General features: G+C 39.3%; 1 protein-coding gene across 1 annotated transcript in view; it reads right to left on the bottom strand.

Annotated features, from left to right (window-relative positions):
• Nucleotides 1–797: 797 nt before the first annotated feature.
• TBC1D9 (TBC1 domain family member 9) overlaps nt 798–14,767 on the bottom strand; it is a 55,160-nt gene continuing 41,190 nt past the window's right edge. The window contains exons 14-21 of the mRNA XM_052815954.1: nt 13,670–13,768; nt 13,486–13,554; nt 11,889–12,129; nt 6,607–6,672; nt 5,278–5,364; nt 4,291–4,365; nt 4,052–4,152; nt 798–3,100 (exon numbers count right to left, since the gene is read on the bottom strand). Coding sequence (XP_052671914.1) covers nt 2,375–3,100; nt 4,052–4,152; nt 4,291–4,365; nt 5,278–5,364; nt 6,607–6,672; nt 11,889–12,129; nt 13,486–13,554; nt 13,670–13,768 — 1,464 coding nt within the window. The 3' untranslated portion in view covers nt 798–2,374. The remainder of the gene's footprint in view (nt 3,101–4,051; nt 4,153–4,290; nt 4,366–5,277; nt 5,365–6,606; nt 6,673–11,888; nt 12,130–13,485; nt 13,555–13,669; nt 13,769–14,767) is intronic.

Consider the following 14,767-nt stretch of genomic DNA (forward strand, 5'->3'; position numbering starts at 1 on the left):
TCTGCTTAAAGATGTTAACCCTTAGTGCTGAAGGCTTCTGTGATAACTTACTCAGCTGCCAGGCATTACCATAAAGCACCCTGCTCTGGCCTTGGCATCTTAAGTTAAAGTCATATTCTTCAAAATGGTGACTATGGCCTCAATGAGTATTGTTATTGGATACACATCTAAACCAATCCACATAGTCTCATATGCAGAAAGACTATATTGCTTTTTCATACTGTTATATGTGGTCTATATATGGCTAAATTATAAAGGAAAGAACTCTACTCCCAACAAAAGAAAAAAAAAGAACAGTAAACTGACTGAGACAAGGGATATATAAGCAGTGCTCAGAAATTAACAGCCATGTTTTGCAAATTAACTTTACATACACACGAATTGATGGTAAGTTTCCAAAACGTAATTCACTGAATAGAGCACATCCATGTCTGTTCTGTCACTGCCACGGTTTTCAGGCTGACATCTCAGCTTACGAGTACCCTGTAAAAAACATTCTAATACTTAAAGCCTTAAAAGCATTCCCAGTGAGCTATAGCAAAGCATAGATGGGTCATAAAATATCCGGGTGTCTTAAAAAGTAGTAACTGTTGTCACCAAATGTGAGCATAGCAGGGAAAACTGCTTAATGAAATTGGGTAGGGTGAGAGAAGCTTGCATGGGTTGCTTGTTGCAGATGGGATTAAACACATTCAAGTGTTAAACAAAACCAGGCATGGGAACAACAAATGTTTTTGTTCTGAAACCTGGTGTTGAAGATCCAAAGTAATTTGTCTGTGTAATAAAACACCACCACCTACTTTTCCCTCTAGCATGACTTTAATAGTTAAAAATCAAATCTGTGCAGTGTACTTTATTTGTTCACATTACCTATTTGTGGTTAAAAGCCACTTCATCTGACAGTTTAAAAGCATTCTTTTAAAACAAAAGAATTAAACATAGCTTCTGCTAAAAAATCTGCAAGTTACATGGATGCAATATACAGGAGTATAAAAAAATCAACAGTAGTCTACAGAAAATATTCTCAAAATAGCAAATAAAGATTAGGCATGTAGGCATGATCCTGAACTGAACAGATATGAATTAAAAAACAGCTAAGAAAATTTAAAAAAAAATCCTGAATATCTGTATAAAAGAAGCAAGGATTCAAAGTGCAGGTGCTCCAGTTTTCATTTTAACATATTATTCAGTAAGTTGATACAGGATACTATTCATTTTATATAAAGTGACAGTGTTCTCAGTAAGACTTAAACATTCAGTTACATTATCTTGCAGATTTTTTCGTTACTGCTACTTTACACTGTTGTAAATGAAGACTTATGCAATACAGATTTTTATTTTCTTAATCTAACAAGGATATAATAGGTTGGTGGTAAAGGTTAGTTTTAAGAGCTAAGCTATATATGCTGTAGATCCAGCCTTAGAAGTATATATATATATTTTTTAACTTTTAAAAACAGCTTTCAATTTTTAAAAAGAGACTCTACCAATCTGTTCTAGGACCTGCGTACACTGTCTTTGGAGCACACCAGCAAAGCTTCCAAGTCCACTGGTTAGGAATGCAGCTCCAGGCAGGGTCATGCTGGAGGTCTTTCCTTGGTGGCTGCAGCTGGGAAAGGGCTTTCTCTCTACTGGGTTTGGTACAGCCAGAGGCCGCTGAACCCAGGGAAAGGCAAATGGGCTCTGCCTTCTGTCGGAGCTGAAATCATCCCATTTAACCACATTTGCCTGATGTGCCAGCCAGGCTTGGGATGGACTTCCCGCTTCTATTTGAGTGTACCAGTCTCAAGCAGAGGAAGTTAGGAGCCAGGCAGGTGTCACTGAAGCGGTCTTTCATATATTAAAAAAAATAAAATTGAAGCATACATTAAAACCCATTATCCTCTTTGAAAAAAAAAAAAAGTTATATGAAATAAAATTATCCTTCAGGGATGTTGCCTGGAACTTAATTTCACCTGGTGTCCTATTCAGGTTGACAGTGTCCCTTTAAATTTTAGGTACTTCCTGTTTTGTTCATTTTTTCCCCCAAGAATGAGATCTCTATATATGTCTATTTAAAAAAATGCACATAAATATCGGCATTAAGTTTACATTTAGAAATTAAGAACTAATCTTTACCATTTTATATTAAGAGCAAGGTTAATAATACACACACTTCACTGACAACTGTTACTTTTTTTTCTGTATTTTGAATAAAATTTGCATTTGTGTAACATTTCCCACAGAAAGAGTGATTATACTTCAAGATAGTTAAGTTTGCACCCCAACATTTTCACATTAGTGAAAACAATCACATTTTGAAAATACCAGGGCCTGTGCCAGGTACTAATAAATACAGAATAAAAAAAAAGAAATAAAAAAACCCGGCTGCCTTTTATCCCGACATAGTAGAGATTTCATAGTCACTGGCCGAGGTTATTGGTTTACCCATCATCCTTATGTTTTTAGCATTAGTAATCCTAGCCATCATGGACACAGGCTTGTCAAAGTACCTAACCAGCGCTGGCTCAGTCAAAAGGGAGGCTAAAAATTGTTCAAAGGTAATGGCCCAGTCTCTGTCAATGCTAGTGCTTCTACGAAGAGAAGTGGTGTGGTTGCTCCGTACCAAAACGGTGTCTTCACCGATGTCCTCGCAGTGCAGCTTTTCTTCTTCATGCGAGCCTGCACTCAGTACTGAGTAGGAGGACATCGAACTATCATCTTTTGTATCATCGTCGGAAATGAGCATGGACGAACAGGCTCCGTTGTCTCTGGGAGAAGAGTCTTCGAGCTTAATGTCTTCCATCTGCATGCCCAGGGTGCTGTCGGTGCAAACGGCCTCCTCATCATTGGTGACAAGGCTGCTTTGGAATGGCTTGTGCTGTTCGAGGGGGTACTGCTGGTGCTCTTTCTTCTGAAACAGCTCGCTCTGAATAGTTTTGCTGCAATTGTTACTGCTGCTGTCTGTCTCTTTTGTGGGCTGTGCACTGAAGAGCTTACCAACCTCACCTATCTCCAAAAGCAAGCTTGTCACAGCAGCGGTAGCGTGGTACAGGTCTTGTTCATTGGGGTCTTCACTGAACATATTGTACATTGTCTTGCACAGTTCAATGAACTGTCCCTAAACACAGAGGGAGGAAACATTAATGAGAGGAGGAAACAAATCGGACTGAGATCTACTAAATCAGTTTAAAAAGTCTGGAATGGAGGTGTGATGCAATAGTTTATGTGATTAAACTGGAATTGGAAATAATCTAGGTGCAGTCTAGAAAGCATTTTCTATGACTGGGCAGCCAGATGTTTGTTTCTCTTAAAGCTATTTAGAATAAACTGTTGGATGTTTCTTCCAACATATGACAAATTTATTTCTCTGCAGCCACAGGAGGGCAACAGAGGGTGAGCAGTGAGACGCTTAGCATTCATTTTGGTGGATTTTCTCGTAGGAATGATGCTAAGTATAACTAGGGGTCTGATTAACAAGAAGTAATGAAAAACAAAATAAGAGACCTGCAGCACTCTTTTAATTCACAGTGGTAACTTAGTTGGATGCGAGTCTTTTGGAATTCAAAACTCTCAAATTAAGTAGGAGGGAGATTTGCTTAGGGCTACCTTAAGTAAGAAGCATTGTTCTACAGGGAATAAACCTTCCCTAGGTGCACTGAAGGAAACAGCTGTCCCAATGGGTCTCCTCCTCCTTAGCAGCTATGGATCTAAGGGGAATGAGACTGACAGTATAAATTACAAAACATAAAATGCTTTTTTTCAGGTAATGTGTATCAGACATTATGAGCTAGCTGGTGATATTCAGTGTCGTATCACCCTTTGTCTAGAGATCAAAATAATATGTTATCATTCCTATATGTGTGTATTGCATTTTTAGGATGTTTTAGGATGAATGCCAGTTACAGTATGTTGAAAATAACTAACTTCTGTAATCAGCTGACTGCTGCTCTGGTAAAAAAGTATCTGCCTCAAAATAAAACCTCTATTCAGTGTTAATGCATTGAATATTTATGGGTATATGAAGAAAGTTTAAAGTTAATGAAAAATAAATAAGTGTCAGCAGAAGTACCTGATTCAGTTTGGGCAAGTCCTTTGTGTTTTTTGCTTTGGATTTATTCTCTTGGCTCCACATTCTCAGATAATTTCGATTCTCTTGTGAGCTCTTCTTGCCTATTGTCAACAAATTACCCAGAGATGCAGGAAAAGTCCATGAAGAAACCTTAAATTAATACCTTTTTTTCCCATTTTCTAAAGGAACATCTTTACAAGAAATGAAAGATGTAATTCAAATGGAGACACCATGCATACCTTTGTCTGTTTTCAGACTCACTGTAACAAACCCATCATCTACTCCTTGTTTGTTCCTGCCATCTAGGCCAACAACTAGGAAGTGGAAGGGCGGGGGGAGAGAGAGATCAGTGTGAGTTTTAGATACATACATACTTTTCATGTGTCCAGTGCAAAATAAAGAAAATGTTTACACTGCAGAAAATGCAGAGTAAAAAGGATAGGACTAAATAATGATTTTTGCCTATTCTTAAATCTGCTGACAGATTCCATATAATTAATAATATAAATACTAAGACAGAGACCATCTTAGGTTTTGTTTGTGTAGTACAATGATTAGCCTGTGTTACCACAACACAAACAGCTTCTAGCATGATACAAGTTTGGTGATTATATTAGTGCATCATCTTTTGTTTATCAGGACTTGAAATTGCCATCTCTAGTCCATTAATTCTTATCTGTATTTTCAAACAACCTTCCTTCCCCCTGTAATCCGAAGGATGGGCAACATTTTTCTTGAATCAGAGAGAAACTTAACATCAAATGTCTCAAGAAAAAGAATGCCATTTAAGACATCAGTGATGAGACCCAGGTTCTCATTAGGCCACAAAAAGATTTCAAACTGCTGAACTACATTTTGATATATCTTTTGGCTTCAGTTTTTTAGAATGTTTTAAGTTCTGATCCAAATATAACTTGAAAGCCAATATATTTATTCTCATTCTCCATCAAGGAGATGATGCGCTTATCACAAAATTACTTCTATTGCAACACACCGATGACATTATTCTGAGAGTACTTCTGCAATGCACAATCCAGGGGAGTTCTTAGTGTACGCATGCCTGCTCCTCTAAGGATATCAAGATATATACAAAGACTACATATTTCTTTTTACAGAGAATACGTCACTTACAAAGTTTAATCCAATAAAAAAGTAGCTTCCTAAAAAGACATGTTGTTTGAAATGCATTACCTCATATTTTTATGTCCGAGACAAAAGATGCCTACCATGTGTACATTCTGGTGTGATGTCTTCAAAAAAGTACTGAGTAGCTTCAAAAGCAGAGTCTGGCTCTTCTTGCTCAGGGGATGGATCTAAGCAATACAAAAAACATTCTTTCATTAAAAACTCCACTGTTTAATTAAAAACTAGAACATATTCCCATGGATACATTTAGAATATCAGTTTCTAGAAGTAAAAGTGTGAGGATGTGAGAGTTTAAGAATCATCTCTTTTCAGCTCACAGGAGATGAACAACTGGACCTGTACTGTCTCCTTCCCGATAACGAATAATGTCTGACTAACAAGTAGCTGTTTGCTTTCAGAGGCTGGCTTGCCCATCTTCCCATGTCTACTTCCATTACTTTCTTCTGTGCAGCTCAGCATGTCCTAAGCAGGGTATGAACCCTTTCCTAGCTGGAAACAGTCTGTCATGATTTGGTATGAGCTTACCAGTCCCCAAAGACCAGAAGTTGCATTCTTAAAAATGGATCTCTTCTGTTATAGTTCAGTAAAATTGGTTTGGTTTTTTTTTTTTCCAGTTAAATTGGTGAATCACTCAAGCCTACCTCCAGCAACACCAGCTGGGAGCAATCAGGGGCAAATGTTCAAAGCACATGAAGGTGAATGTCCTCTCAAAGCTTTTAGGTATCTTTACCAGAGGATGTAAATGTGCCCAGGAATTACACTACCCAAAGAGTTGCAGCAAGGACAGCAATAGGTTCTTTATGGCACACACGTGACAAGCCAGAGAGGATATAGTTCCAGGACATTATTTTTTTCAGGGGCAAAACTGTTTTGAGATGTCTCCATCCCCTCTCCACCCTAAACTGCCTTTCTCACTTCGCCGAGTCCAACAGTTTGTACAGCTCCCTGGAAAACACATCTATGAAACTATCTGGAGCTTTCCTCTGCAAACAATTGTAGCAGCCCAGAGGGGAAACAAAGAAGAAAGCCTGGGGATAGGAACGAGTAGCCAGGGCATGCAGGAACATTTTAAGCTAGCTTCACTGTTAAATAAAGTGTGTTATGGTAACAAATGCTGAAGGACACTTTATTTGTTACACATGGAGGAAGTCACCAACCCCAGCTAAACAGGCGAGAGACACATATAAATGGCCTGTTTGTGGCCAGAGCAATAGAGAACTGCACAGGTACTTTCAGACTTTCCAAATTCATGTCTGGTTATGGTAGAAGCTCTCTTATTTTACTGCTGCATAAACAGCTACAATAATCCCCACAAATTAATTTTTAATTGGGAAAGCTAGTCATAAACAACTCTGCTCCAAATTTCTGTTCTCAACAAGACAACAGCTATTTTGACATCATTTACTTACCAGGCAAAACATGCATTTTATACAGTAGCTTCAGCTTCTCTGTAAGATCTCCATGGCATGCTGCACCTAAAGAGCATCATATATGGTACGTTAATACTCAGCATTCAATGCCATTCTATTTACTATTGCTACAATATTTCATTTTAGAAGCTGCTATATTCACTCTGGGAAGCACCGTACTCCCTTTATACCCCGAGATCATAAGGCAGTCACTTGACTTCTAAGATCATATGGTCTGCAGTAGAAATAGCAAGAGAACACAGATCACCTTACCCTGAATTTTGTACTTCAACCTTGGGTCCTTCATTAAATGTCTATTTTATAATGCTCAAAAATAATCTATGATCACGACATTACCACTCAGAAAGGCCTCCAGCTGAAAGTTAAGACAACCTTTTTGTGTGGACTTCAAACTTGCTGATCTGAGGATCCAATAATAACATCACATGATTTAGAACAGTAAGAGAGAGAGAAATTAAAGTAAACAGCATTTATCACAGCTTAGCCATGGGCTAAACTGATGTTCAGGCAATACTTTCTAGTGATTTATCCACCTCAACCCCTATTCCTTTCTGGTGTAGACTACAATTAGCTGTATGAAATCCAAGTGGTCTATTGTAGCCCCTCCTTCCAATTAATTAAATAGCTATTAGTTAATTTTAAAGTACTGAAATAACCGGTAATCAGACTTCTTCATAAATCTTACTTGTTATGACAAGTAATTCATAAATGAATTAACCTTCATTTATTAGGTTACGCAGAGAATTATTTTACCTTACAGGCTACCATGTCAACTTCTGCTATGCAAACTACAAAGTGTGGTTTGGCAAATACTAACAATCACAGTCTACAGTAAAGCTTAAGACTACAATAAATACAGCTGTTAGGTCAAAGAATTAAGTACACCTATGTTAGCCATTTTGCTTTCAACTTGGTCCTTTTTAAGTACAAAACCGACCGTGCAGATAATGCTTTCTCTTCTGGTGAAACTATGTCTTAGGTTATGCACCCAGGTACCACGTGAAGTGCCCCACTGCTAAAGGCGACATGAAATAACCAAAACACAGATTGGGCTGCAGTTCTGCATCCTCCAGCAATGGCTAGGGATGCATTCACCAAAACAGGATTCAGGGCACAGGGTAGCTGGTGACACGTGTAGACTTGTTCCTCTCCCTGTCCCCAGATGAGAAGACAACTGAAAAATCTCAACTGCTACTGCTTTTCACTTTTTGCCCGAGATGAATCTGTGTGTGCTTCCTAATGCCAGGCCCTTTGCCCCCTGAAAATGTACGTGAATGAAGACAACACAAAGTGGGACAAGTCTACCAAAGATGTTATCTGGACTCCCTCAGAGACAACCCTCTGGGTCTCCACTGGGAAAGGTCAGAAAGTTTTACAAAGGGAAGAACAGTCTACTGGCAATTTGCAGGAACTGCCTGACAGTGAGCTGCAGTGGGCTACCCAAGATCTGAGGATTGATGCTGTATTAAACAATAAAAATATTTAGGCTAGGTTCATAAAGACAACAGAAGAAGAACAGACCTCTGGTAGATGTGCCCCTGTTATGGAGAGTTAGGGGAGACTTTTGTATGGGTGGATACCTCAGCTCAAGCCACTACTTTGACCTGCACGCTGCAGTACAGGGATAATTTCATAGGAGAGCCTAGAGAATTCAGTGGCCTCCTGCATGGCCCCTGCATCCCTGAACAGCAAAGTAGATGACCCTGCTGCGGGCCTGTGAACAGTACTGGGGAGGTGGTAAGACCATTTGTGGTCCCAACCAGAAACACTTCCTTCCTTCCTGGCACTCTGGAGTCGCAGATCTTAAAACCTCAACAACTTTCAGCAAGTCTTGTCTTTTTGCAGTATGAGTCTCAGATGATGCATCACCAGTTTTTATCCAGAAGTTTTAAATTTACTTTGTGGCGAGAGAAGAAACCATGCTTGGAAGAGAGGATGACTACACCCTTTGAATCTTTCTACCTGAAACAGCAACAGTGAAAGCTGTCACTTTCATGCTGCAACCAATGTCCTCACACACATGTCTTACCCTTCTCAGGGCTTGACCACCACACCCCTTTTCATGGCATGACTAGGAACAACATTTACTGAGCCCCCCTTCGGACTATTCTCCTTCTGCCAACACTGTGCAGGCATCATGTCTTTTCTGGGCATAACATCATATGTGCACAGTTTTCCCCATCATCTTTGAGGCCATTAACAAAGTAATTAAACAGGTTAGAACCTTATTCTGTTAATATAAAACTTAGGAGCAACATAAAAGTGGTGGCTTCAGTTGCCCCTCCCTTGAACATAGGTGGAGGGGTGAGGAGTGTTTGTACTGCATTTAGCTCCCTGAAAGGATTGAAGGAGTAGTGAGGTTAACACTCTGCTTTCTGAACATCCTCCTGCAACCTGTGCCTGGAGAAAAGCTGTTTTCAGAAAAAAAAAAAAAATACACTCAGGTACTCCTTGAGAGACAAAGTTTTCATGGTGCCGGCTTTTGCACAAGGCTGTGGCAAGTGCTGCAGTCACTGGAGAGGTGGAAGACCTGCATGCTCTGAAAAGGGAGTATTGCAAAAACATGATGGGAGGCAGGGGACCACTTTAAGTCTATGGGGAAATCGCTCTAGCTTACTAGGATCCTGAGTCAACAACTGACATGCTATAATCCAGCGTGGTATCGGGGTGCAGGTGAGCCTCTCCACGAGTGAATACCCCAAACAGCTCATAACCAGGGCTGACAACCCTTTCTGAGCAGCACAACTCCTAGACCAAACTAATCAAGATCACTCCTTTATTTGAAATTGCAGTACCACGACACAGAGTAAACGTACAGAAGAATATGCTAGGCTGTTCCATCTTTGCTCAGCTGAGGCCCTAGAGGCACCTGAAGTAGGGGGTTCTTGAGCTATTTGTTGCAAGGGCTATGAAAAGGAAATGGATATTCCCAGTTGCGATTACAGCACTCTTGTGTCCCAAGGATTTCATGCTGACACAGAAGAAAGGGCCATGAGCCCAGGCTGGGACACACAGGACCCCTTTTGACCTCCTCTTCGTGGAGCTCCTAGAAGGAGTCAGTGGCATCAAAGAGAGGCTTCGACGGAACAAATCCTTATGGCTACATGGAATAAGGCCATTGAAAGAGAGTTGTGAAACGGAAATACTTCAGGTGCCATGGCTGCTTCAGCCATCGACAAGGACCCTCTGAGATGGGCCATGCCTAGGAAGTACTTGAACAGGACACTTCCTCTAGGAAAGACAGACTTGAGTAACTAGGGGCAAAGTCCAATACTGCTGTTTGGACACAGTAAGATGAGAGAGGATGGTGCCCATGGGTCACGTCCATAATGCTCATCGTCTGACTGTGTTTTCCAGGACAGCCACAAGGAAAAGGCAACACAGTCCCCTCTCGAGCAGATGTGTGTTGCTCCAACAGAAGATATTCCTTGTTTAGGAGATTTTCCTAGCCAAGGCATATTGGGTTGGTGAGGCAGACTGAAGCAGCTGATGTTTGTAGAATTTTTAAAAGTCCTGGGGCATGGTGAAATATGCTCAAACAAATACCATGTTGTTTTGTTGACTATATTGTCCTTGCTACCATTCATGTGCTTCTTAAAAAAAAGGGGTCGGGGGTGTTGACTTTTTTAAAAAAAAAAAAAGTTTTAAAGCTATCCTACATTGGGCTTAGTTTCTGAAAAAATGTGGTTTTGCAGAATGAGCAGTTTTGATTGTTTAGCCCATTGAAGATTTCAGTTCAGTCATGTTGGCTTATAGCCACATTTGTGCATTTTCCATTCATTTCTGTTCACAGTGCTTAACACTGTTCCTTGCTTTTATTGCTCATTATTGGCTCTAAAAAATGTTGTCTCAACCAATAACTGGTTGATTGTTATTAACAGCATCCTGTAAGCAGCAGGAGTAGTTAATCCATGGATCATGTCTCAAAAGGCCAATAAGTGTTACCTGGCAAACACTCCTTCAAATACAATTCAGAACTGCATTGCAGGAAGCACTGTTTTTTTGGGTGGTATGAAGGGGAGGTGTGCAATCAGTTTTACTGTCACACAGCTATTTTGCACCTGTGAGAGAACAGGTGATACCATTGATGTACAGAGGTTTTAATGCAAGGCTGCATTTGGACCCCTAATGCTTAAAAATACTGTTAGAGTTGCTGAAAGCCAGATCGGGAAACCTTTTCTCTCTCAAGAGAGATCAAAATGTAAAGTTGGAGGAAACATCAGGTTGCCATGAAATCACACGATAGATGGTGAGATGTTGGTCACTTACAAGGAATAATTCCTGCTATAGTCAAAAAAGGCATGGCCAGCTCCTGCCTCATCTTTGCTTCTTCGTGTTAATCCTGAGGCTTGCACATTCCCTTTGTTGTGATACTGACTTTCATGGGCTGTAATCTCCATTAATGACATTCATCCTCCCTATCTGACCTGCACCTCCACTTTCTCCTTTTCAGGTGACTTCCATCCTGCTCGCTCTCAGTCTGCGGTCTTAGTTATCGATTGCAGAAGTAATACAGGTAGTACCTCTCACTGCATATACTGTGAGGTGCAATGCCTTCCGCTTGCACAGGGACACATGTATGTGGGGTGTCAGCAGACTTCTAAAGAGAAGCACTTTTATTCAGGGGCAAACAAAACTAACATCCTTACTCTATCCTTCCCCTTCCCCTTATATGTGCACATAAATTTCTCAAAAGTCTTCTTCCTGAACAACCAAGGAAGCAAATGATGCCTCTCTCCCCTTTCTAGAGCTGGTAGCACTGACAAAAGGTATAAATTCCCAACTTTTAGGGAACGTTTATGGAGCAGATAACAAAATGCAGTGTTACTGAGAGGAACGCTACAGAAGAACATACAAAAGACTTTCCCAAAGGAAAAGTAGTAATCACACCATTATGCATACAGGTTGCAGGTCATTTTCATGTTGAGAGTTAGCAGTCAGGGAAATCATCAGACCCCAAATGGACATGTAGTTCACGTGTGGTCCTTCTCCCAGTATGATATACCACTGGCTGATGTAGATGCACCTACTGAGACCAGCCTAAACCCCATGGGGAACCACTGTCACAGGCATGATAAAATGAACTGAATGGTAGCACAAACAGCTCTTAAAACAAAGGTGACTTATGCAAATTGGCATATGTCAAACTTGAACTCATTATCTGATAGCTAATATAACATCTGTGTTTCTGGAGGACTGGATCCCCTTTAGAAGCAAACTGTTTTGGTCAGATTACTTTGAGTGCTGTGAATTCTCCTTACTTAGCCCAGAGACGAATTCACGGAAGTTGATGAGCAAGTCTCCATTTTCATCAAGAAGCCTGAATAAGCGTGCAGCTAATACATCTGAATGAGTTCCGCATGCCCAAGGAAAGAGAAGCGTGAACATCCCCTTGAACTGCTCAAAGTCAATCCGGTACTGCTCCAGATAAGGCAGGCTGGGATCGTGCCGGTCAACAGCATTGCTGTTTCCTCCCCAGTAGCAGCTAGTCAGATGTTCTGCCTGAACAGAAGGCAAATGCTGTGAGATTATCATTACCTCTGTAAACAACTCATCACTATCAATGACAAAAAAAAAAATCCAAACAACTCATACAACACATTCTTAAAACAACACAAGACTAGCAGATGTATTTCCATCTACCTAGCCCTTGCACTTCTGCAAGAGGTTTTTCCTCTAACCAGCACAAAAAGTCATCCCTCTACAAAAAAAGAAGATAAAGCAAAACTTTTTCTGCCTCCCAGGCAGATGAAACATGAAATACCTGTTTTGAACAGAGTAGTAAGCAGCTGTGACTTGCATATATACACAGGCTTGTTGTGCTTAGTCACCCCCTTCAACCTCACCACACAGTCAAGTCAGAAAGGGGACTCTCATGAAATCTTTAATTTCAGAGCATATGAAAATAGCTGTTTATTTGAAATATTTTTTGTTGAACTGTACAGGCTCAAGAATACTGTATAAAGTCCTACTCTTTCAGTCTTACTGAAGTCAGTGAAAGTTCTGGAGCTGATTTCAGTGGAATGTAATTCAAAATGATTCAGAGGCTTAGAGAAAGAGATCCTAGCACTGCACAGTGATCAACCAGGGGGGACCATCTGACGGTCTCCCTGATTGCATGGAAGACTGAAAGAAGCCACTGCAGGATTTGGACAATTGTAAGACCTGACATTAGAGATGGGTAATTGAAAGGAAAAAATTCTTCATGGTATACAAAAAAAAAAAAAAATCTCTGTTATAACAAAACAGAGGAAGAAAGTATCTTGTTTTAAGGCAACGCATGAAGGTGAAGCTAAAGCATTTTAACTGCTCACCTTTAAATTTGTGGATCTAATGGTATTGCTGTACAATCAACTTACAAAAACACATCACCATGTGACACTAAATTTCCACATAATACAGTATACGTTAAAGCATTAACAATGGCAAAAATCAGCTATTGTGTTATCAAAGTATTAACTGTCTGAGGCAACAGAAGAAAGGTATTTCTGTGCTAAATTCCAAAACTTGTGTCAGGTAGAGACAGACATACCTAAGTTTCTAAAGACTGATCAAAAGCCTCTATCTATTTACTTTTTCACTATAATAGTTTTCATCAGCTTATTAATTTTTTCCATGGACAAATCATTTAGTGAATTACTTATTTCCTGAGCTTTTAAAAACTAGGCTTTTTTGTTTGGTTTTTTTTTTTTTTTTGCACATTCAATAATACAGCAGCTAAGTCAAGTTTGTATTAAGATACCTGATAGTAAGTAACTCACAGACTCAACCTGGTCTTTAGAAAAGACACAGTCCCATATCAAAAATAAACATTTGCATTTCCTGCAAGCACATGATCTTATCTTCACTTTGTTTTACCTTGAAAAGAGCATATAGTTCCTCCAGTTCATCGATAGTAAAAGAAGTCTCTGTCACAATAGTTCGTACCTTTTGAAACATAACATTAACAGTTACGGAAATCCATGTCTCATTGAAAAGCTAATTTAAATTTCAGAAACTGATTGACCTTAATCTTTGCAAAGAACTTTATTTCAGTACTTACCACATTGCGCTTTGTAGTATCTTCAAGGGTTTGGATAACTTTCAGCCTTTGTTTGAATCTCATTTGTTCAATTAAATCTGCTTGGATACTTCCAAATTTCTTAGAAGAAAAAAAAGAAGTACAGGATAGTCTGTGTATTAAATACTTGGAATACTTAGCTTGACTTTAATGTATTTGAGAAATTAATTTAATTATGTGATATACCACAAATGGCATATTTAAAAAAACCTGCTGATAAGGCATTTTTCTAACACGTAACAAAGTTGCGAAGACTTTAGGAATATATCACTAGGTTTTATTTTTCCCAATAACTTATTTTCATTTAATTTGAGAGGTCTTTATTAAGTTACAAATCTTCACATTTCAAAACATAATCTCAGTAGTTAGAAATTTCTTGCTTGGCAAATCTCTAAGAATAGATAATTTCATAACTACTTCTGCAGGGTTTTATTTCAGCTCTATCCTGGAATATCTCTTAATTGCTACAGAGAGAGAAGATATTTAGACTAACTGGATCTCTAATGGCTGAGACAGTATAGCAGTCCTTACGTTCATGAGGATCTGAAACCAAGCATCAAGAACACAACTTCCATTAGAAAGAAGATTCTCTGAAGTGCCAAGTCTTATTTTCAGAAGTTTTTTTCACAACGCACATAACAGTCTCAGGGAGCTCCTGCATATACTACAGAAGCACCCTAGGGGAAAGCCTGTTAGAAATAATATTCCATGTTTTCATATGTAGAGGAATGCCTAATCCCCAAGATTTATTTTTGTGAACTATAAGTAGAAGTTTTTTGCTATCAACAAAACGCTTATAACATACTTAGAAATGCACAGATGACCAGCAGGAACAATAATGCCAGACATCAAGTATGCCACATGTAAAACTAAAAGGGGGTGGCAAGACATGCTTTCATACAGGATGGTTTTATATTTCCAGTGCAAGTGTATCTACATAAGCAGGTCATAATTTGGTAGCACATTTGTGTGTGATCAAATTAACGCTAAAGTTGTGTTTATCTGTAAAGCTGTGCACTTTTGTTATGTACCTTAGAAGTAAAAAGAAGTTTCGTGTAATTGGAGTATTTTGCAAATAAA

The sequence above is a fragment of the Harpia harpyja genome, chromosome 2 (assembly GCF_026419915.1).
Source record: "Harpia harpyja isolate bHarHar1 chromosome 2, bHarHar1 primary haplotype, whole genome shotgun sequence".
Classification (NCBI taxonomy): Eukaryota; Metazoa; Chordata; class Aves; order Accipitriformes; family Accipitridae; genus Harpia; species Harpia harpyja.